Here is a 23874-nt window from a genome sequence, read left to right on the forward strand (position 1 = left end):
ATCAGACTATTTCCCTCGTGCTGTCAACAGTCCCACCACTCCAGTCACACAAAATGAAATGTACAGAAAAAAAAAACCCAGTGCATGAAAAGATCATATTAATATTATAAAATTATATAACTACATGTTAATGATATTCTTAATGTTCTCATGTTCATTTTGGTATCTTCTTTGCAACTAAGGAGGTCATGAACAAACCTTGGGGTAAGGATTTCTTTGTACTGTAGTTTCTCCAACTTTGATGGTGCCACCAGCGACATTGGAATAACAATGTTGTCTATATCATAGGAGCTTTCACTTCTCAATCTCCTCCTGGAGTTATGCTGTTATAACATAATCAGTACAAGAGGAGATTCATCAGCTCACATCATAGGAACTACATGATAGCTGACAAACATTAGAAGTGCACAAGGAGGAAGTCTGTGACTTGAACACGTTTTCTAGTGACTTAGTAACTTCTGACTGCCCCCCCCCCCCCCCCCCCGAATCTCAACAGATCTTGAAACTATCTCATCTCTGAGAGATGCCAGATCTTGCTGGCATAACTTTTACAGAAATCGGTGGGAGTTTCCCTTCTTTGATTTCAGTTACAGATAATTTGGAACACTTCCGAGAACTTCAAAGTTAATGCTGCCTTCTTCATAATGTTCAGTCTTTAAAGACAACCTTAGAGAAGAATCTATCTACTAACCCGTAAACCGAGTAGTTCTTCAGTGTGATACGATTAAGAATTCCAAGATGATGAAGCTACATTTAGTAGTGAAGAATGGCCTGCATGGAAAATGGTTTTCTGACAGACGTTCAAAAGACAGAAACTGAATTTTTTTGCTGTGACCACAGTAGGATTCCTGGTGGTTTTCTCTGCCCACTAGTGCATGGAACCTACATGGGTCAATACCTGAAGTCCCTTGATTACAGGAGGAAGTTTAGTTTTAAATCATGATACATGCCATATTTCAAGATAACCATTGTTAGCTGAATATTAATGGAAGCAGTCTATGCTAAAATGCCCATTTGGGTGTTCTTTGACTATGGTCTGCTCAGGCAAGGGAGAAAAGGAGGAGTGTGCATTGTCAAAACTGCATTGGGGATACAGATTTAAACTCAGCTCTCCAGGAGTCATCACCTTATAGAAACACCACAACTTACACAGCACCAGCATACCACTAGGATTAGCAGAACTGTGGGACTGAAATCTGAATATTATGATGAAATTCTCTTTGAATTCCAATAAAACAAAGCATGTTTCTGCGGGGACTTCACTGAACCAGAGCTGTGCTGCTCCCTAGCAGGTTTATACACCAGAAACTTTGCCTGTAGTTCCGCACAAGAGGTTTTAAATAGTGAAGCTGAGAAGTAACAAATTCTGTGACTGTATTTCCACCATGAGGCCATTTTACATAGCTGCACCAAGAAAAAAGCGTTGTAAGGGCTCTTGTGTAAAACTGGGGATGTAAATCACAGTATATTTAATGAAATTTGGGGGAAAAAAATAAAAAGACCCAATGACAATAAACTAAACTTACACTCCAGTTACATGATCTGCAGAATTCTTTGGATTATGGTTTTGCACAACTCTCTTGATATTTCAATTAAGACAGTGATACATTTTAGATTTACCTGTGATGAAGTACTGTGAGTGGGCCTAGACATCGCATTGACATTGGTCACAGCAGCAAAACTGCTATGGGATTCTGGTTCTGTGTGTTGAAAGGAGAATGTCTCAAACCTAGTGTTACGTTCGCCTGTCACAAACAAATAATAATAATAAAAATGCATACCAGCTGTTGTCTATTAGACTACAGATATTTTTCCATACAGTAATAGTAAAGTCATTTCTAGAAGCCCACAGCTAACCACTTACGATTTAATGAATACTAAAAAAAGCCATCTAAATAAACACTTGTTATTCATCCTGTCATTGTTGTTCCACAAAATCATCCCTCTCCTTCTACAAAGGATTTCTTCTCATGGAACCAGCTTCATATGGGAAAATCCTGCTTCTTTTTTTGGAAGCTGCCGTAGACTACACACACAGTGAATGCAATTAGACTTGGAGAAATGCTCCTCAGTGTCCCCTAACAGCGCTTCTCCAGCTGGGCTGCATCTCACTAATGTACCAGTTCACTAAGCCCTCACTGGCAGTTTCTTTCCTGATAAATGATAAAACAAAACTGGCAGCAAGGGTAACAAATAAAATTAGTCTCTAGATCTCCACCACTACTTCTTCTAGTAGTGGTCCACTGCACCAGACAAATCGTATTTCTTGTTTTCTCTTATTCAGTCCCAGTGTAAGCAGCATTTAGGAGGAATTCAGAATTTAACCACCTGTGTTCTGCTTTCCTTCTACCTTAATTTCCAGTAAGAAAAGAGAACTCATATTTAATATACCAACTAATAAAAAGAATCAGTGTATTCCAACATGGAAAAAGAGGTAAGAATGATCCTAAAGGAAGTATTGCCCTGGCTGGGTCAAGCATACGAACTCTCATCTCCCAGGCAGCTCCGCAACTCCCTGGCACACAGTTTTTATTTTTGGCCTTGTTCATCAGGCTGACATTCCCCATGGATAATTTGGAGCCCAAATTAGGAATAAATATGCAGTACTACACCCATAGCACTAATAAGCTAGAATTTCTGCTGCTACTCACAAATACACCACATCGCAGTTTTCTGGCATTGGGAAACTATGATCCTCATGATAAAAGATTGCTTTTTTTGTTCTGTTAACTCAAAGAACTAAATCCTATTGGCAGAAGACTAATTGTAACTTCAAAAGGTTTATAGCAAGAAGTTTTCTCTCTTACTAGCGCTCCCAAGTAACTCCAGTTGTTGATCTCAGTGTGCATGACAGTGCACTTAGGGAAACAACATGGTTCCAAGAAACACTTGTGTCAGCATCCACATTTTAGGGACCAGTGACTGGTGAGGGGAGCGGATGGTACGGAAAAAAGCATCAGTGACGGGAGAGGGGACAGGACACAGCACCCCCCGTGGAGACAGGCACAGAGCATAACAGAAGGCTGTACAGCGAAGGGGAGGACTGTAATGCACAAGGGGAATGATGCAGAGAAAAAAAAACTTCATCTAAATCAGAGACAGCTTTCAGTCTGTCCAAAAACACCTTTTACTTTCTTCTATAACCTTCTATTCAATAGTTTTTTTTGATTTGGGGTTGTGGTGGTTTTGGTTTTTTTTTTAATAGATCCTAATTTTTTGTTAAATCATCTCTGCAGTAATTCCCATGTCTCCACCTCTATTGCGAGATTACACTAGCAGTTTTACCCGGATATGCAACAGAAGTGTATTTTTCCACAATGTTAACTGATCATTTACATCTTTTAGTTGTTTCTCAGGGGAAATTTTAAACTAATATAGTCTGTCCTCTTACTCAATGATTTATTTTCTTCAACTGTCTTGTGAGGAATTTTGCCAAAAGTTTTCCAAAAGTTCACATAAATGAATCTGTAACAGAATCTGTTAGGTTTTACATTGTAAAAGCCTGGTGAGGTAAAATGGTATTTATCTTTACACTGAATTTTTCGTCCCTAAATTATCACATTATTCTACAGAACTTCCAGAGCACTTTGCATTAACTTATCAAGTGCTGAAGTAGAGATTCAGTGTCATAAAATGTAAAGATGACACAGGTGAAAACACTATTTATAAGCACCAGCTACCCACAAGTCCTCTTAACAGTCTGGAAGAAAACCAGAACCACAAATGACAGCATACAACAAATGAAACATAGGTGACCAAAGATGCCAGGAATAGTAGAAGTTTGGTTGGGCACAAGATTTGACAGATAACTTTGCCATTTGGTCTGTTTCACTGACTACTATAAAAAAAACCCTTCATATTAAAACTAATCACACCCAGTATTAGAAAAACACAGCTGGACTGCTGAGCAGTTTCCTTTAAGAGTATTCCAAAAATAAAATACAGAAGCTTATCTCATTTTGTAATATATGCTCAAGAAGAAAGCGAAAGATTACTGTGCTTTATAACAGCACATTATTTTCATGGTGTTGTAAATCCATTTCTTCACTCCTTTAAAGTTTCATACAGTATCCTTTTTGGAGACAAAATTAATTCTCAAAGCTCAGTGATTATAAACTAATCTATACAGTACATATTTTTAAAGAAGTAGTGCTGTCCTAAACAACACTAATTTTTGTCTCACCTACTGCTGTCTCACTTAGATGTCTTTTCTTTCTTCCTTCCGACAGCTGGTCAGATGTTCCTGACACTGACTGAGATTCGGAATTAGATAAACAGCCACTGCTCCATTGTTTGACAGAAATGTTACGTTTATTATAGTCTACAACAGAAAAAGCATGTATCAAGTTGAAAACTTACTTTTCATTCGTGCAATTTACAGGTGATCTCAGCTGCTGAACTATTTATAGTGGGGAAAAAAACCAGACTTCTGATAGGAATCCAAATAGTAAACTGTACTGCAGTCAGGCACCTGTGTCTGCAGAGAACCCACGGTCCAAACTCCCCCTACTTGTATTAATGCCCTCCTACGGCTCTGATGGGATGATTTCAGTGCAACAAAGGAGAACCTGACACTGTGGTCTGGGAAGAGATTCCTTTTCCACATAAAGCCTTAGCTGGTTACCTTCTCTGATAACCTGCTTTGTGGTAAGTTTATAAATCGACACTCTTCAGGTCAGAAAGTACTGGCAAATGAATGAAAAATGGTCTTGCAAATATCAAAGTATTTTGCTTTACATACCATTGTCTGGAGATACTTTAAATTCCACTCCCAAAGATGAGGTATCAACAGGTTCTCCTTTGATGTCATCCTTCCTTAATAATGTTTCAAAGTATATGTGAAGAGGAACATCTAATCAAAAAAAGAAATCCAAAGGGAATGGAGTCTGTATCAGAAAGATGGCAACCTACGAGCCAATGAATTATGTAGGAATCGATTACACAACACTATGTAATATAATCTATGAGCAATATTGCTGCCTTGAGTCCGTCCTTCAACTCATGAAGAACAGCAGTGCTGAGTAACTCCTGTGAGGACTGATCGCTTGTCTGTATAGCAGCAGTGTCTTCACATGGTCACGCTGAAGACAATACAGGAAAACAGGTCCTGAAACTGGTGAGAGCCAAAGGAAAACTTGATGACAATACCCCAAAAGTGCCCAGCCAGGCGTTTCAAAGATGTGATGTTTGCATGAGAAAGAAAATTTGAGGCAAGGTAATTCTCAGCAAGATAGTGTAAGAGTGCTATACTCCACTACAGACCTGTAGTCTTTTCTGTTAGTTGTCTAAGTAGTATACAAGATAACCTCCAGCAACTGCCTGGAGGTAAAATCTCAAGGTACCTATCTTACTACTAACAGGAAGTGAGAGTCATGCCATGATAAAAACAAATCCATTTTTAGCTGTAAAGCTACGCTGCCATAAGTGCAGCAGTATGCTTAAGTGGTTCCAAGATTTCCACCACTAACAGCTTCTAAGGGCTGACAGGACAATTCAGATCAAGGTAGGACTCAAGCCTGAGGAATGCTCCTGAACACATCCCAGTGCAGGCACACGCTCTTTGTAGATTAACAGCAATTTTTTTTATGTTCAAAGTCAAAGCAAGAAAGAGTAAGGCTGCCTTACTCTGGAATAAACTATGTCCATTGTACCTGCAATTACTCCCGAATTGTTCTTCATGAAAACAAGCTCTAGAGGGTATCAAGTGAGAGTAAGACTGGGGTCTTAACCTCTTGACTAACTCTTGCACAAAAGTCTGCATGTTGGAGAGCACACGGTGCATTTTTCCTGCAATCTGAAAAGCCTTCAGTTCAGCCTTTGAAGTACAGGTAATTAATGCTTTTGGAAATTGTTACTGCTGGGAGCCTACAGGTAATTTCAAGGTACATTCCTGCTTTTTCTGCCTGGCAAAGGCTATGGCAGGGCAATGTAACTCATCTCCTGAGGGAATTCTAACCAAGAATTAGCCTGCAAAACATCTCAAGTGGTAAGGGATTTACCCACTGTTCTAAGGCAGGAAGGCTTAAGCAAAATAGGTCTCTGTCTGAAAAGCCTTTCCGGAAACAACATTGCAAGAAGTAAGACAAATTAAGTAGAAACAAACATGACAATGTAAGGAGCAGGCTTGACAACTACTATGTTCAGAACGAGAAGAGGTCTGAGGGCAGGGCCAAAGGGTGGGCATTAAACTATTTTTATGTACATACAACCTAAGCCCCATGTGTCTTCAGGACTTGCCAGGACAAAACTTTCTACATATTTTGCTAACTATAAAGAATAATTAATTTCAATTTGACATGGATCTGACTACAATTTTCCAGTTATCAGGGTGCAAGTTTAAAGAGGCATTTTTATGCTCAAGGGATGCTGTAACCATTGACATACTTTTGGTCAGGACCTTTGGTAACATGGAAACTCTGAAGGCAAGACTTAGAGCTGTAAGGACAATTATACTTCCAGCAGCCTGTACACTGGGCTAGTCCCACTGCACCGTATTACTATGTTGCTTGCAAATCATGATTCTCTTTTGAAAGTAAAAAATAGGTACAAGAGAGAACAAAATCTGAATCTTGAATTGGAATTCCTCCTCACACACTGAAAAATCAAACTCCCAGAGTTTCAAAATGGAACACCAATAGTATCTTTTAAAAAGCAGAGGAAATTAATCAAGAATCTTTTCTTCTACACTGCTGAAAACCTTTTTTTATTCCGAAGAAAGTGATAAAAGATGTGGACACACCACAAGTAGTAATTTAAGAGAAGTTATCCCTCTAGAAAGGGCTAACTAAGGAAGCTGCAAAGAAAACATGAAATTGAATCAGGCTACCCAGCCAAGTTGGAAAATTTCTAGCACGCATTCATTCACGATAATTCTTTCATATGAAAGAAAATGACAAATAGACTAGTGGTCTTTGTGAGGAGGTAGAGACAGCAAAGTACACAAAGCATAGACTAGAGCATGAATCCAGCCTCCCTTGAAAGCAAGGACTGCATCCGAGCAGGAGGCAGTAGGTCTAGCACTTTTTTCCTGGCCCAACTATTATTAGCAAGGGTAAGGGTGCTTGCAAAGAAAATAAACATTCCTCAAAAGAAGGATGTTCTTGGTATCGAAATTAAGCAAAAGTAACATTTTTCTTCCTCCATCCTGGCAATGTGAGTAACAGTAGCCACGATGCAATCCAGAGCCTCTCAGTTTTTTTCTTTTCATGAGCAGTCTTTTTCAAGGAAAGACTATTTCAATATTGTTACATTTTCTAATCTCCCTTAAAAGTAAGGTAGGAATAAATGCAAGGGGCATGGCCTTATATGACTATCCTTGGTCAGGCTTCTAAAGAAACATTTCAAAAAAACATCCCAAAGCATCTACACTGTGGTACAGTGTGAACCCTGCATAGAAGCAGAAGCAAGCACACAATCTGCTCACCGGGAAAAGCTGGCAGTCACCCAGGAAGTGTGTGGGGCCAGCTCTCTGCAGGGATTTGTGAACTACTGTCAGAGTCATGGGGTAACTGATGGAGAGCATGTGTAAAGAAGAAAGATTTAAGAAGTGTTTTTCTCTCCTCTTCACAACAGAGTCCTGCTGACTGGGATGTTTGCTGTTGCACACCTGGAGTGAGTGTTTTTCTCCCCCATCTGCTCCTCAAAATAAACTCCTTTTTATCCCACACAGGGGATGTAAACCCTCGTAAACCTGCAAGAATTGAGACCTTCTCAGGATTCCATGCCCTCACTTGGGTCTTTCCTACTGGTCAGTGGTGAATTCTCCAAACCCAAGACTTACTTTAAATCCTGACTTCCCAGTACCAGGCTGGAGAGTATACACTGTCATTCTGGGAAGACAGTATGTTTGATTAAAGACTCAAGCAGTTCCGTCAAAGTCCCAGCCTGACATTCAGCATTGTTTGGTGGCAAAGAGGCCCCCTAGAACAGCAGAATTCCTGTATTGGTCAGCAACTACCTGGCAATAGGTTCTTCCTAAAATAACAAAAAAACCAACCAAAGTCTAATAGTGGCTGCTGGTATCCAGTCCCTTCTGCTGGAAACAGCACTTAATATGCTATTTTGAAACATGCAGTGCTGGCAGGTTGCACCTGCACTAGTTTTAGGGCTCGCAAGAGTCAGAAAAAACATCTGCATTACTGTTCAAAAAGATTAAAGAATCAGAGGACAGCAACCATAAACTTCAAAAATCATCAAAAAGGCTGACTATCACAAAAACAATTAGAAAAACTAAATAAAGCTTTTTGGGCCTGATCCAAAGGGCCCAAACTGAATGCTGCTCATGCAAACAACACAACCAAGGTATGGTAGTATGCTGGTAAAAGCATGGTGTAAAGGACTAACACTGACTCAGTTAGACACACTGAGACACTCAAAGAACACCTTAAACAAGAATTTCCCCCTGACCAGTTTTACTCGGTTGTAATCCTGTTACTGAAATGGGAAATCTAGAAGGTGTATTTTTCAAATGTCAGTATGAAGTTAAGATTTTCATTTAGTCTAAACTCACGTATTTTGCCAGTGTGAGGTTTTCTGCAAGATAACTAAGTTCTAAAAATCACTCAAAAGAAAAGTTAGTCCATAAACTCTACAGCTCTCACACGCACAACCACCCTCTGTTAGAGGCATTATGTTTGAGTTACTTACCTGAAGGGAATGATAAGACTGGATGGAAGGAAGAGTCCAGCTCTTTCACATAATCTAGTATTTTAGATTCTGCATTGTACTCACTACTACTGAAAGCTGAGGCTGGCACCATACATGGTAACCGAGGTTTGTATGGAAAGGAGGCATCTCTAGATAGTGAAGTCTGCAAGGATATAGAGAAACAAAGGTTAACTTTTCCTTTACTCGCTTCCTTCAAATTAGACCAGAAGTAGGCAAAAAAAAGAACCAAAAACTGAGTGACACTTTTCAATATGAGAAGGAGAAAAATATTCCTACAAACTTTTGGTAGTCTAGATATGACTTACGTCCACTTATCATGGACTATGGCACACAATACAAAGAATACAAAAATACCCTTCTTTTAGGGCCAGGAAACAGTTGTCGAAGTTTCCAGAGAAAATGTAACTGTTTCCAATTGTTATTCTGATATATCCTATGACAAACAAACACCCCTTAAAATTCCATTCCAGCACAATAGGCATGAAATAGATGCACAGACAAAACTAACACCAGGCTAAATACAGGAGTCTCCTCCATTTTGCCCCTTAGCCTTCGCAAGATTCTTAGTATTGAGAACTCTATAGACAGTTTGAGCTCATACATTTTAATGCAAGACACAATATGAAACATTCTGAGCATACTGTGTACACAATGCAAGAGGGCAGAGTTATACCTTGTTATAATTTAAATACCAGGTAAGCAACACAAACAAAAGAAGATACACAGCAATAAATAAAGAGAAGGATGCATTAAGGATTGACTAATAGGTAGTAAGAGCAATTACTAGAAAGAGGAGAGCTGTGAAGAAAGGCTAATTTAGCTGCTTATTTGCAAGGCTTGTTAAAGTACAGATGGTAAAATGATGGATTGCAAAAGACTGGTAGGTGTGAGGTAGCAGGACACTAAGGCAAAAGGAAGGGTGAAAATGGGCAGGAAGAGGCATCAGAGCTCAGGCAACATACTGAGCTCTGAAAGACAGAAGGAAAGAACTGCATGTGATACTACAGGGCAGCAGTCAGCAGCAAACTGTGCTTCACAGTAAGCTATAAAAACACCGCAGGGAAACAGTGCTGCTTATGCCACTTTCAGCATTACTGGATACTAGCAGTAGTAACCCCAAAGGTCCTGACATTTTTAAGGGCCTTCATTGGGTTTTGATACTTTGCCAAATGCTGCAGAATCCTATAAAGGGGAAGGGAGGCACTGGGGTACCTGGAGGGTCTCAGCCTAACGCTGTGCAAATTGCCACATTTAACATCTCCTGGAAATGGATTTAAATGTAAAAATCTGTAACAATGAATACAAAAGTGGTCCTTTTGATTTTCTTATGACTTTTTATGGAATGAAAGGAAAATATCTAGCAATTGCACCAGAGGCAAGATGATCAAATTAACGCTACTTGTATTTTCAGTACTTCTGCTTTCCAAATCCAAGAAATCTCCTTAGCTGCTTCCTTCTACCTGAAATATTCCAGGCTGTATTCTAGCAGTGCCACGCATCTGTTAGTGATGCAGTGACTATATCCACCACATAAAACCCACTTCCACTTACTGAATCAATGCTTCTGTCAGGTGGCACCAGTATTCACAACCCACACTAACTCAGAAAATATCCCATTAAAAAGTTTTCCTTTCCATCTCTTCCCTTCTTCTCAACCAACAAGTTCCCTACACCGGTATCGTATTGCAGCAACTATCAAAATCAAGTAAGCATGCCATGATGCTGGAGCAGAGAAGACCCTGTGGTGGCAGGGTTGTTGTACCGCACTTTTTTTTCCACAGGAGAACATTAACTGTTCTAAATCCACCTTGATGTCCATACGCAGGTGTATGCAGAAGTACTTTCCACTTAATTTGCAAAAAAACTCTTTTCTAGCCCAGGGTTCCTTCAGATCAATGTTCTGTCATTTTCCTGCAACAGACACGTGGGACTCTTCATCTGTTTAAACATCTATGAAGTGTTGGAAGAACTGGGACCTGTGTTTGGAAACACTAGATGGATAAATGCTAAAGTGAATTTAATGTTTCGCATTATATGAACCGCTGAACTAAAGCTTAAAGAGCTTTTAGTTAGTTGCTCTACCTTCAGTATAGTAAGGGCATGCTTTTCAAAAATGCACAAAAGCCCATTTCCTCTTGCTATTTGGTTTTTAAGAAGTGAACTAGTTTCCTGAATCTCCACTATTTAAGCTGCTACTGCACCCCTTCTGCTTGCCTTTTTTTTTTTTTACAGAAATGAACCCACATTACAGCAAATGATAAATCTTTCATTCTTTACAAAGAAATCCCCAAACACTAATCAGTAAAATAACCTAGAAAATATATAGGTAAGACAAACACAGACTGACATCCAGTCCTTTAGTCCAAACTCGCTTTTTCTTGTTTTAATTCACTTTAGTTCCAAACACATTTAGACATTTAGCTTAAAGCTAAGTCTGCTCAAAAACATGCATACGCTGTCAAATAACCTACACGCTCTCCATATATTTTGAAACAGTATTCACATCCATTTGCCAGCATTGGTAAATGTAAAATTCTTTTCCTCATCTTGTCTGTCGTGGCAGTTACAAAATCTTATGCCTGAATTTGTGCATTATTTCCTTGAATACTCTGGCATCAGCACCTGAATAATTTATCTTTCATTAAGTCAGTTTGTAATTCAAACAAAAATAAGGACTTCTATGGAACCAAGAGTAATTTTATTTAAATGCCTGTGAAGTTACCAGACAAAAGCTAAAAAATTTGGCAGTGTCTGTGTTTCTAGCTACCGGATCTGGTTTACATTTCTGATGGAGTAGTTTTCCACTGGAAAATGCTGAATTAGTGAAATCATGATGTTTGTCACGAATGTCGATTTAATCAACTCTTGATGAAAAAATTTCTGAAACCCTTCATTCTGGAATGAAAGCATGTTGCTCAGTCAAAGAAAGTGCTTCAACCTTCCTGAAACAAAACTGAAGAACACCTTATTGGAAAACCAAACTCTCCCCTCTTCCAATTCAGTATAGAACACAGTCTACAACCCAACTTGCTTTTACAGCAGTTAATTATTGATTTTGTAACACAACAACAAAAAATCCACCAAAACCCAACTGGAAACAACCCCACAAATATATCCCTTCAGCCACAGCAATGACAAGTGGTTTCATGAAAACCAAGGCACACAGCTTTTGGAAGACAGGCCTGTAAAGCAAGCCTGAGCACAATGCCAACCCTTCAGAAAGCTAGAGAGGTTATTAAACTCTTATCAGTTTTTTCCCCTGCTATACTATACATCGTACATCTCCTAGAACACTTTTCTTCATTACTGAAATACAAAACCTCTTGCTTCCCGAGCTTAAGTAGATATGAAGAATAACGTTACATCAAATTGATCCTATCAAGGAAAAGAAAATAGACTGTATTTAAGAGGAAATCAGAAGTGTGCAAGCTTTAAACCTTCAGCTAAAATAGCAGCTCTGTTTTAAACTTCATAAGGAATGAATTTAATTTTCTAAAGTGTTATGAATTTTAATCTCAGATTGGTTTTTTCCTTTAGTACTGTTTTACTGGGTCACAGAAAATACTGAACAATTTATTTTGATATTTGAAACAATTCTTGCACTTGCTTGTGATAAATTGATGCATTAGACAAAGCTCGACTGCCTCATGCCTGTGTTCTAGAAGGGTCAGAAGGCTGAACACTGCCAGCCAACCATCCTGCTGCAGAAAAACATTTGAGTCTACAAAGCGTACCGTAATTGAAAGCAAAAATGTTTTGTGCTCCCAGTTAAAAATTCTGTGAATATTCGTTCCATGATTTCAGCTACTGATCACTAAAACACCTACCTTTTTTGGTAACATGCCTAAATGTAACAGTACAGAGCGCCACAGTTCAATTACACCAATGTGTATGAATCCAGTAAGTTAATTAACTCACCTACACTCTGCTTAATACGTGTCATGTCTGTTTCTTACTCTTGTAAGCCAAAAAAGTCAAGGAAAAGCATTTATTCTCCCTACACACACACACTCAGAACTTTTCAGCAATATCAAAGAGCTGTCCCCCTCGATATTAAAAACTGTTTTCCAGTATATGTGTAGCCAACTAAGTTGCAGAGATTTAAATATCCAAAAGATAGTATCTTTTAATTTGCGATCCAAAAGAACCACCATGTGGGTGGCTGATGCCTCTTATTTAAACACCAAACATGCTGCTAACTTTTAATCCTCCAGAAGCCCTATATACAGCTAAAATCAACAGAGCACCATGTTTTTCGCTTGCTTCTGTCTTAAAGAGCAGTCCACCCCTCCGTGGCCTTCCTCTTCTACATAAACCGATCTGCTCTGAGCAGAGCTATGTCCCTCTGGCAGAACATACAGTTAAATGAAATATCTTATTTCACAAGATAAACATCAGGAGTTCCCTAAGCAGGACTTCAGAGTGATTGTATATTTAGGAAATATACAATACATAGATAGTGAAAGGTTAATCCGAAAAGTCCCAAAGGCTTCCTCTCTCATCAACAGGTAGTGGGGGGAGAAGATGGGTAAAGCATCCAAGACGTGGGAAGGTGCAGAACAGTTGGTGCCGATGATCCATGCTATATGACAGACTCTTCCTTCCAGATGAAGTTTCTATAGATGTCAAATGGACGGTCCTTTCTCATGTACTTGTCTGCAATCTATACACAGGTCAGGTACAATGAAGCAAGCCACCCTGGGATGTAAACAAATTTATCTGCATCTGGCCCCTCTGAAGCTGTCGATAATGTGGCAGATCATGTGGCAGAGACCAGTTTTTCCAGGAACAGAACTGAGATTGTCATAAAACACTAATGACAACTTACTCAGCATCCAGCTTGTCTCAAATTGAGATTTTTGGTCAATGTCATAAAAGAAGTGGTAGCTTCTACCGTTCTTGAAGAGCACACACCTCTCATAAATATACATGGAGTTTAGTTTCTTTAATCCAATGGGACGTGCTCTTTTACCGGCTCTGTGGAAAGTGTATGCTGTTCTCAATATCCTGAAACAAAGACCTTTTGTTCAACTAGGAAAACAATTGAAAAACCAAGGTTAGTAACTAATCTTTGACCAGTTAAACCAAAAGAAGGACAGACATGTTAATCCACAGGGCTATCTTTTCAAAAATGCCATGTAGAAATTAAGAGTAGGTGTGATCAGTAAAACACTAGAGAAATGTCATAATAAGCTAAAGGTGCAGAACTGTGAAAAGCACACTCCAGGTTTTACTTTCTGGAAAAAAAGAATTTGCAGGCTGACTGGCTTGCCATAAACCTCACAAAGGATGGATTTAGTTCCACTGGCAGTATCACTGTCTTGCAAAGCTAAAGGTGTTCTGTTCCTTCCTCTTCAGCAGACAACAGACTTGTCACACATTCAGAATAGCTGAATGCATACAAATAGTTCTTTTTTCCCCATTCAGGTTTTGTTGACTTTTAACTAATAGGAAGACCTTCTTCTTTAAAATTACTATTTCAACACTGGAAGTTATCAACTATTGTTTTCTCTTACAAACTTAGTAAACCATAACCAAGGGATCCTCCTCCCCAGACCAGAAGACTGACATATCCACAGAGGTACCACACCATTTTCATTGAAGCCGGATGCATTCTCTGCTTGAAACCACTTTGCAGGAGACTTGGCAACACAAGAACATTCCCTGTATTCATGGCTTTTTAGAAGTCAGCAATGCCAGGGAACTATGCAGAAGCAGGTGGTGGAGCCAATACCTAGGGATACCAAGGAGGGGGATGACAACCAGTAGGCTCCTTTCAGTGCAACTAAGGGGAAATGATTACTTCAACTGCATGAAAGGCAAAACTTCTAGCTGGCTACTAAATATGCTGGATAGTTACTGCTGTAGACAGTGCTGTTTCTTGAAATTTACAGATCAAGGGAGTTAGAGAAAGCAATAATTGATAACAGCCACAAAGACTTGACCTGTGTCTCCCTAGATGCAAACAAACCACAACACGGGATAATACGGTAAAGGAAATGGGACTGTATTCTAGGAAGCAGGTGCCAAAATATTCATCCCAGACAAACATCACCTGGCAGAAAACAGGGTACAACTTCCACACTACATGCAATATTATAATAGAATACCTTGTCTGCACACACCCCCTTCTCCCCGTCCCTCATTCTCCTTTCCTGCAAGCTACAGACCACTTGGCAGATAGCAGAGGTTTTGCAAGTCAGATAACGGCTCTGAATACTGGATATAATACAGACTACGAAAGTGTACATATATGTACTCTTCCCTAAAAACTGAAAATTAACAAGACTTGGTGAAAGACCCATATGTATTTATCAAGTGGCATCTACCAAAAGTATCACTGGCCCTAAGCATGCACTAGGAACACAGGACACAAAACCCGTAAAACTGGCATGAGAACTAGATTAAAACAAGAAATCCATACCCTAGAATATAAATACTTTTTTTCCTGTCTGTTTTGGAGCGTTCTGGAGAACCACTCACCTCCCCCCTCCCCCCCCCTTTTTTTTAACCACTAAATGAAAGCAGATCTTCTTCTGCTCTCACTTAACTCCCTTGGGACTTAAAAAATATGGCAATACTCAACTGCAAGAGTTGGCAACTTTATACCAACTGTTTGCTTGTGGTATCTAAAATGTAAGCTTTTGCACCCCAATTCCCAACTTTCAGGGTGTTGGCACCCTTGTCAATTTGAATTTCTGTTTTCTCCATGTGGTCCAGTCCACACAACCAACTCTTCCTCCAGCAGGTGGAGATACAAATACAATGAGAATTTTCAGATTTAAAAAACCCACCGTGCTCTACAACCTTGCAAAGGAAAGGACAGAACCAAAACTGATAGAACTCAGATCTCACTGCTTTATTGTCTCTTATCTTTATTTATAGCTGTATAAAGTTTTCATAGATTAAAACACTACCTAGCCTCAACGACATCTCTTGGCGAAGCACAACTTGAAAAAAAAACGTGGAACTAATGTCATTAGTTAGGATGTTACATGAGAAACTAACAAAAAGTACTGGCAAAACAAATTCCTTGCTACTAAAAAAACCCTGCATCAAGCCACACAGATAAAATACTAGAAAAGAAAACACCAGGGCATGTCAGGTAAGCAAAGACCTCCCTGAGAGTTTGGCTAGTAACAACACTTGTCTGATTTAAACAAACTTAACAGAACTTTTCATATCTCACAGATAATTCAGTTCCATCAAGTTTAGGCAAAAAAATAGCCACAGAGAGAGATACTATAGGTCCTTACTATAGGAAAAGCATTTGCAGAAGCACCCAGGCATTAGACTTTGGAGAATCTGGGTGGGGGGGAAGCAGTTATAAATGCAACAACCACTGTGCAATAATTCAATTAGAGCTCATGTTTTAAGGCCCTGACACCAATCTGCTACTCACAGACTTTCTTGGTTTTAATGTTTTGATACTCTTGGCCTTCTTTCTTAGTGTTAAAACTACATTACCTGCATTTTATCGGAGGAGACAATGACCCAGAGGTTGTTTGACTTGCCAGCTGTAACAATGCAAATGAGTGGCAAATCCAGCGTTTTGAACGAAGCACTACGAAGACTTCTAATCCCTGCCCACAAGCACATGTGCTCCTACTAAAGCATGCCCACAGTTCACTCCTTTGTGCCATCCTGCATGCAAGTTTTCATACTCATTCAAAAATCATGCTGAAGAAATACACCACTGCAATCATATCCACTAAACTGAAGCACAGACTGCAATGCCAGGATTTATTGTGCACATGGATTATTCTGAGTGGCTTGTGCACTGACTCACAATCAAGAAATGGCCTAAGTTCTTACCAAGCTATTTGGATAATGAAAGAAGACAGACAGAAAACAGATTCCACGGCCAAAAGATGACTCACAGATCATCTGTGGTACTTAGTCATTCTGAATTAGGGACAAGTGGATTTGGCCCCAAATGATGTTTCAAGTTCCTGAGAATTCTGGATGGTGACAGATAAACAAAACACCCCGCATCCTGTTTTATTTATCCCCAATACAGTCTAACTATCTTGCAGATCTGGCAGGCTTTCTGGAGTTTCACAGAGCCCTATGTTTTCTTTTAGACACTACTCTGCATAAGCATTAGTCAAATACCAGATATTGGGAAGGTGTAGTTCTCTTCAGAAAAGAAATACACCAAAACAGAGGACAATACACGGCATCTCTGAGCAGGCACTGGGAGGCTACTAGGTCACTAAATACTCAAACTTTTCACAGCACTGTAAATGTATGTGGCATGGCAGCAGATAAGAGAAAAAATATGGCTGTCTTCCCAGTGACCTTATGAACTGACAGACGGGATAGCGGTTCACAGTTTCATACTTTGCTTTTCCTAACATGGATGTTGAGGGGTGGAAGGGAGGATGAGCTTCCCAAATGAATCTGAAGAGATGTGAAGGACAACACTCTGAATGCCATTTGAAGCACAATGGGTACAACCAGTCAGCCTCAAAAAAACAAATTCCTCAAAGTTATCCCAACATTTCTTAATCTCCTACACAAGGGAAGTCTGCATTTTTCTGTGATTCTCTGGTCAGAATTCTTTAGTCATCGTCTTGCTCAGATTACTTTGCAGAGCAGCATCACCCATCAGCAGTGCCATGCGCTCGCTTGCTGGCTGTTTGAACCAGGCACCGTGAGGAAGCTGGCACAGGAGCTGGCAGTGTTCGGAAGATTCAATCTTCTCCTCAGACTTTGGCAAGCCGGTCTCTGTTAACCCCATATCTGCTGCAGAGAGCTGACAGCAAGTCTTCCCTATCTCCACCTTGCTCTCAGGCCAATGACCTTAAAGAAATGGGGGTCCTCACAGACCATGGCACCAGAGTCTATATAAATATGTAGAACTTGAAGAAATATGGGAGAAGCACTTGTGAGAGATGTCACACTAATATTACATTAAAAATCCAACTATTTTCCATGCTGCTAAGAAGTAACTCCTTTTTCTGCAAAAGGCCAGAGGAAATTTGCTGGATTACTACTGGGAACATAAATGCATTTTCAAAGAAAACTAGGTATCAGTCCCAGAGGCCATTCCCCAACTTTGGATCCTTACCCTTAGCCATTTGCCTAATCCAGCAGTCAGCCTGGGCTGATAGCCAGTGTTCTTCCATTACAAGCGGAGCAATCTCATCAACAGCTGGGTAACCAAGCATAGCAAGTGCAGGACTAAAAGTGACAGGACCTGTTAGAATAAGATTTCTTGAATGAAACAATACACTGACGATGGCTCCTAATTCAAAGACTCGATACCCATTTAGGTTTGATTGTCAGAATGTGCTGGAAACGTCCAGTCCAATTTTACCACTTCCCCAGCAGGATTGCCAATACTCTGTTTTTAACCAACAGTGTGTAAGAGGCTTTGTTAACTGCTTTACCACAATTTTGAAAACTTTAACTGAGTTCGGCACTTGCACGAAGTCTGAAGCTGACAGCTTGGTTGCTGCCATCACCCCTGACTTTCTCTGGGAACATGAGCAGAACCTACCTGTAGCCCATGACGCAGTTCTCCACACTGCCTCTCTGTTAAATTCCCCATGGAGAGGACATCATAAAGCAGAGTCTAAACAGAGGTTTTTGAGTGGAGAGCTGCAGCAAGCATAAGCAGCATTCCCTACAGGGGTTTTTACCGCACCGTCTTTGGGACATTTCTGCACTTTCAGTACAGAGACACCGGAGCTGGGTTAGTATATGGTAACCTAGCACTAGAAATGTCAAGAGCATGAAGCAGATACACAGTTGCACCAGCTCAAATATTTGAAGCCTTAACTAGTAACTTAAAAAATGCACTTTCTGATTGCAGTCTACAACCAATGGAAACTACAAACTTGTCTTTTTAGTCTACAAGTCAAGGTAAACTGCTGAGCATACAAAGCAGCTCAGGTATATGGCTGGTTGAAGACAAAAATGTAAACTGCTCTGAACTCCTGTTGCTGGGTTGCAGAAACAAGGTTTCTGTTCACAAGCTTCTTCTGTTACTGTCTGAACTGCACTAACTCTGGCCCAGTTTTCAAAAGACAGAGACACAGGCAGCACTTGTAGAAATAGGAGATACTTGAGCCTGCAAGATGCACACTTACAGAAGAACCTGTTACTTAGAAGTTGCATCTGGAGTGGTAAGCCCTCATGTTTAAGTAGAAGTAAGGGAAAGTCCTGGAGTGTCTTGCTGAGGAGCAATCTCCACAGCTTTCAGAAGCACTTGTGGTACTGGAGGCATCAGTCGGGGAATGAGGCCTCCAACCTCCTTAACAGGACATGGATTGGATTGAATGGGAAAGAAGGAAGTCCAAGTCAGCAACAGTCTCCTTGGTTAACGTAAAAAAGATGAAAAGCCTAAGTGTCTAGGAGGTAGAGCTCCCAAACTCTAACCCTCCACCCCTAGTCCCTCACCATCAACCCTCCCAGCAGGCTGCCAAGTCTCTAAGCCCCACTGCCAGAAAGCTGGAAAGTTAAGCTAGTAAGAAGCTGGACAGTTTTTTCAATAAAATATCTTGCTAGAACTAGGACACTTCTGCAATTTTGCAGAGGATGTTGAATCAGCACATTCACACAGAACATCCTTGCAGGGGAAATGTCTCCCCCGACCAGTGGTACACTTAGTAAATCCTAGACAGCCAAGGAGACACGGAGATTTCTCTCAGTATAACACACCTCTAAAGGGCAAAGTAAAATCAAGAAATTAAAACCACTTGGGATTAACACTGCTCTAAAGAACGAGTTCATACCGTCTCAGCTCCCAAATTAGACTGTTGCTTTAAGCACCACAGCTAAACTCATTGTATATTCTTACCAGTAATATGCTATTAATATCAGACATGAACAGATATGCCTTGCCCTGCACAAGACAATGTTTTTTCTCCCATATTAAAATATTAATTCCTCTGTAATGCAGAAAATTTTAAGAGTTTTACAGCATTCATACAGTGCCATGAAAAAGGCAATATAACTAACAAGGAACAGCAAAAATGGAAACAAATTAATATATTGCAATTTAATTTCCTGGAAAATAATGTGCCACCAGCTGTGTAAACTTTCTTGTAGCTAAAACAAATATTCTGAAAACAAGCAAGCAGCTGATTTACACTGTAGCATATTTCCTCAGCAGTCAAGTCTCCCAAGGAAGCTCTTAAGTTCTCTCGTAAGACTATACAAAGGCTTTAAGGATAGCCATACAAAAAAATGATTTGATAAGCAAGATTCTGAACAATCTTTATTTTTTATGTTCAACTCATTAACTCTTGAGCTCCTGCTGACACAGCTAGTACTCCTGCCACATATACTATATGCTCCCTGACCGCAACAAATAACCAGCACAGCATGCACTATTCTTCTGATACACCAGACAAGACACAGGCAGACTCTAGCAGCTGGACTCTTTGGTTTTGTCTCCTGAAGAGAGAGGTGATGGCCCACCTGCTGACTCCAGTAACAGGCACCGTGCATTCTGTAGAGTCTCCTCTTCTGGAAACTGTGATGAAGTGGCATTGTTCGGGCAGATGTTCTCACATTAGCCACAGAGAGAGATCTTAGCCTTGTCCTGTCTCTTCTTCTTTTCTTAATGTTCTGATGATCAAGCAAACAGCTGCTTGAAGAGGACACCTCTCTGTTGTCTGAAGCTCTGCAATTTCATGATTAGTAGGGGGAGGAAATACAAAAAGTTAAATATACTCCACGCGCACAGGCCAACATTTCATACACCTATTAGCACGGGCTATCTAATTCTAAGAATTTTACAAACACTAAAATGTTTCAGCAGACTGTTTCAGGAAACCATGTATGTGCTTTGTTTGCTCTTCGATTAATTCAATTCAATTAGGTCATGAAAGGAAGTTTATCGTTCCTGTTCACTTTTCTGCTCATGGAAAAAAATGTCAAAATGAAGTTAAGCCCTCACGCATATACCGGGTTTTGGTTTTTCCTAATTCAAAAACTCTAACACTTCTAACACCTAGGAGTTTTAAGTTACAATTAATAATTCCCTACAAACATACACTCAAGACAGCAGTCATGCCAACACAAAGAATACCTAGGGTCCTGTGCTATAACTTCTGAGATTTTCTAGTTTTGCTCAAGAACTGAAACTTAAGTAAAGCTTTACAAACCAGCATCCATTCAGCATAGCGGTTGAAACTCACTGTGAAGCAAATCAGGAACTCTGCACACAAAATTTAACCTACACAAGGCCATTAAACTTCACGTTCAGGGACATGCCAATAGAGTTGCTCAACAGAGGCCAAGCCTGGCGGAAGCTCTCGGTGAGGAGGGAAGGCCCAGCCTGTTTGTCTGTCTTTAAGAGCTAGAAGCTGGTTAGACAAAGATGATTTGGAAGAATGCAAGCTGAGCTCCAGTCACAATGTAACAGGGCCTACATGGACACACGGAAAGCTTCATTTTAACATTAAATCTCCATCTTACCTGCATTTCACCAAGGCTATCCTTTTCAAATCCCCCTCAGTGTTACAGCATCATCCCTCCACAACCTTACCTACACACACTTGCTGTACTCATGACCTTAGTAATGCAGTATGCAATCACAAAAGTTATGTGACAACACAGGGCCAAGAGTGGTAGAAAACCCTCTACGTCTATGTATAACAATCTTGGATCACTTTCAACCAATCTATTGTCTGTCTGCTCACCAGAACAGGGAACACCACAATATAAGAATTCAAAATGCCCCCCATTTGGGTGGGAATGTTTCCATGGGAAGAATGCACTTCACTTTTATAGGTATTCTGATTTATTTTATTGCTGTAGCAACAACTGCCTGCAAAGCTTAAGGCTCACTGCAAAAAGCACTGAAGTGTGCATTTATTTTTACAATACTGAAGACCTTGACTGCAGCTCTAAACCACCTGAGAAGTGCAAGTATATGAGATATTTTGGCCTTCATTCATAACAGGTCATCTATCTGCACAAAATGTTATTTTCTCTCATGAACTTTATCTGCCAAGTCACAGTCTTCTTAGCAAAGCTATAACACACAACAAAACATGAAAATGAATTTATTACAAGGCCATTTATCAATCTTATTTGACATGTAGAAACCTTCTTACAGTACATTTTATTAAAAAGAAGTGCTTGTTATGAAATTGTGATTAAACACCATCCCATGCAGTGCTGGTCTGGTAATATGGCTTTATGGGCACAAATTTGAGCTGTCCTCCTGACACATCAGAACAAGCCCATAAGCAACACAGACTCGATGAAAAAAATGTGCTAATTAAAAGAGCGATGGTACAACATATTTAAAGGCATGTTGTTAGTAAGAGATAGTCATTAGTGCCAAGAAAAAGCCAAAAATACTGAAGCATGACATTCTTAATGCTAACATTGAATTTTTAAAGCTTAAGAAAGACAATGTTTGAAGTCCTTGAAAAAGTTTTCTTAAAATACTTTCTCTGAATTCTCAGTTTTCTCTTCAAGGTCTTCTTTGACCTTGAAGTCAGATGGTGCTGAGCCCAACTTCTGGGCTTCCACATACCTCCCTCTTACATGAAAGGCAACTTGGACAGGTAAATTAGAACAAAAAGCTCCCCAGTCTGGCTCTTCAACTTCTGTGACTCCTGCCTTTGTTCTGGTGGTCTGCCCTGGTCTTTGATAATCTCTCTTCAGTCTCTGCCAGCTGCTCTATTTACCCTCCTGTGCCTTACAGCAATACATGGCACCATTTTCAGATGAAGCAGAGATCTTAGCTCTGTGGCTTGGAGCTTCAGTACACAGCAGTATGGTTTTCCTGCCACTTGTGTAAATAGGCTTCCCAGTCAAGGTTCGAGTTATCTATTTATTTTGATGTTATTTTGGGTGTTTTCCAAAACGCAATTCTACACAAGAGCGGAGATTAACCATCACCACATGTAAAACTCACCAATTTGCTGCAACACACCTTTCAAAGCTCATAGGTTGGCCTTTCCTGCACTGTAGCCTAGCTGAAGTGCAGAGACCTTACTCACAGATACACACACATGCACAGCGCGCCATCAGACAGGCACTCTTTGTACTGATGTAATTAACTTTTTCATTCCTCTCTCCTGATAAGAAAGCGGTTATCACTAGGTTAGGGAACTGCTTCTATGAACATTTACCTTCAATGCATCTGGCTAATATTAGCATCCAGATTCAACTGAGCAAAGAAAAGCTACGTAGAAAGAGAAGCCACCAATGAAATCAGACCTTGACAAATGGCAATTCAAGGCTACCCACATTCAATCACCCAGGAACCGTACATACACCACCACTTCCACTGAGAACAGTCCAAGAAACCAACCGTACTGCAACCCCGTAATTACCAACCTTGAAGCACCTCACACTTAAACTTACTTTAAACGTGGACTATTATATCTTTCCCATCAAGAGCCTAAACTAATTTGAAGAACTTACTTAAGGAAAAACCAGTCATCCCTATTTTTTCCTCTTCAAAATGAAAAAAATACCTTACTCTCCCTGTGATTTTGATTTCTACTTTCTCAAATACTTCATACAGTCAGAGTGAGCTCTAGAAAGAGCGAGGGGAGAAGCAGCCAAGAAATGAAATGAACTGCAGTATGTAACTTTCTCAATTAATTGCACACAAAACTACTACCACAACAACAAAATACCACAAAAAACCTGAAACACACTCAAAAAACCTGAAACACACTCAAAAAACCCAGAATAGGAGGCAGCAAATTTCCCTGCAGGATTCTCATGATAACCACTCTGTATCATGCTTAAACACCATCTTTAATGAACAGTATTTATTTTCAAATTTCAAAACACTTCACAAGAAGTGAAAAACTAAAACTACACTATTTAACTGACTTTTAAGATGACATCTAGAAAGCTCTCAAGTCTCTCAGATTCTGAATTTCCCCTACATTATCTGCAAACAACTGCTATGTCAGGAGCATGAATTCTATGTGACAGGTTCACTTCATCCTTAAATTTCGGGCACAGTCACACAATCGCTTTGGAAGAGACGGCAGTTAAAGAAGCTGCCTATCCAAGCTGCTCATTATAATCTCTTTGTGGGAGGCTACAGCCTCTGTGGCAAAGCTTCTGAAACAGACGGTGTGGCCAGCTCTTCCTGGAACCGGGAGCCAGGCAAATATGTACTGCTGCAGACACTGCCATAAACCTCCCAGTTCTAGTAGGGAACACTTTCTTCATCCACTTGACCTTAATAAAGATGTATGAATAACAGCAATCACT

The 23874-nt window shown here is 40.0% G+C and overlaps 1 protein-coding gene across 10 annotated transcripts in view; it reads right to left on the reverse strand.

The window, feature by feature from the left end:
- Nucleotides 1-23874, reverse strand: part of KANSL1L (KAT8 regulatory NSL complex subunit 1 like) — a 61524-nt gene that overhangs the window by 10361 nt on the left and 27289 nt on the right. For 6 of the 10 annotated variants that reach the window (XR_012764998.1, XM_075429934.1, XM_075429940.1 and 3 more), the window contains 6 exons: nucleotides 20098-20302; nucleotides 8647-8809; nucleotides 4742-4852; nucleotides 4184-4321; nucleotides 1621-1745; nucleotides 199-323 (listed from right to left, as the gene is read on the reverse strand). Coding sequence is in view for 9 of the 10 variants with exons in the window: in XM_075429934.1 (XP_075286049.1) it covers nucleotides 199-323; nucleotides 1621-1745; nucleotides 4184-4321; nucleotides 4742-4852; nucleotides 8647-8809; nucleotides 20098-20302 (867 nt within the window). In the remaining variant the exon portion in view is untranslated. The remainder of the gene's footprint in view (nucleotides 1-198; nucleotides 324-1620; nucleotides 1746-4183; nucleotides 4322-4741; nucleotides 4853-8646; nucleotides 8810-20097; nucleotides 20303-23874) is intronic. The other 4 variants (XM_075429936.1, XM_075429939.1, XM_075429937.1 and 1 more) reach the window with 4 other exon arrangements.

This window comes from Opisthocomus hoazin, chromosome 9 (genome assembly GCF_030867145.1).
Source record: "Opisthocomus hoazin isolate bOpiHoa1 chromosome 9, bOpiHoa1.hap1, whole genome shotgun sequence".
Taxonomy (NCBI): Eukaryota; Metazoa; Chordata; class Aves; order Opisthocomiformes; family Opisthocomidae; genus Opisthocomus; species Opisthocomus hoazin.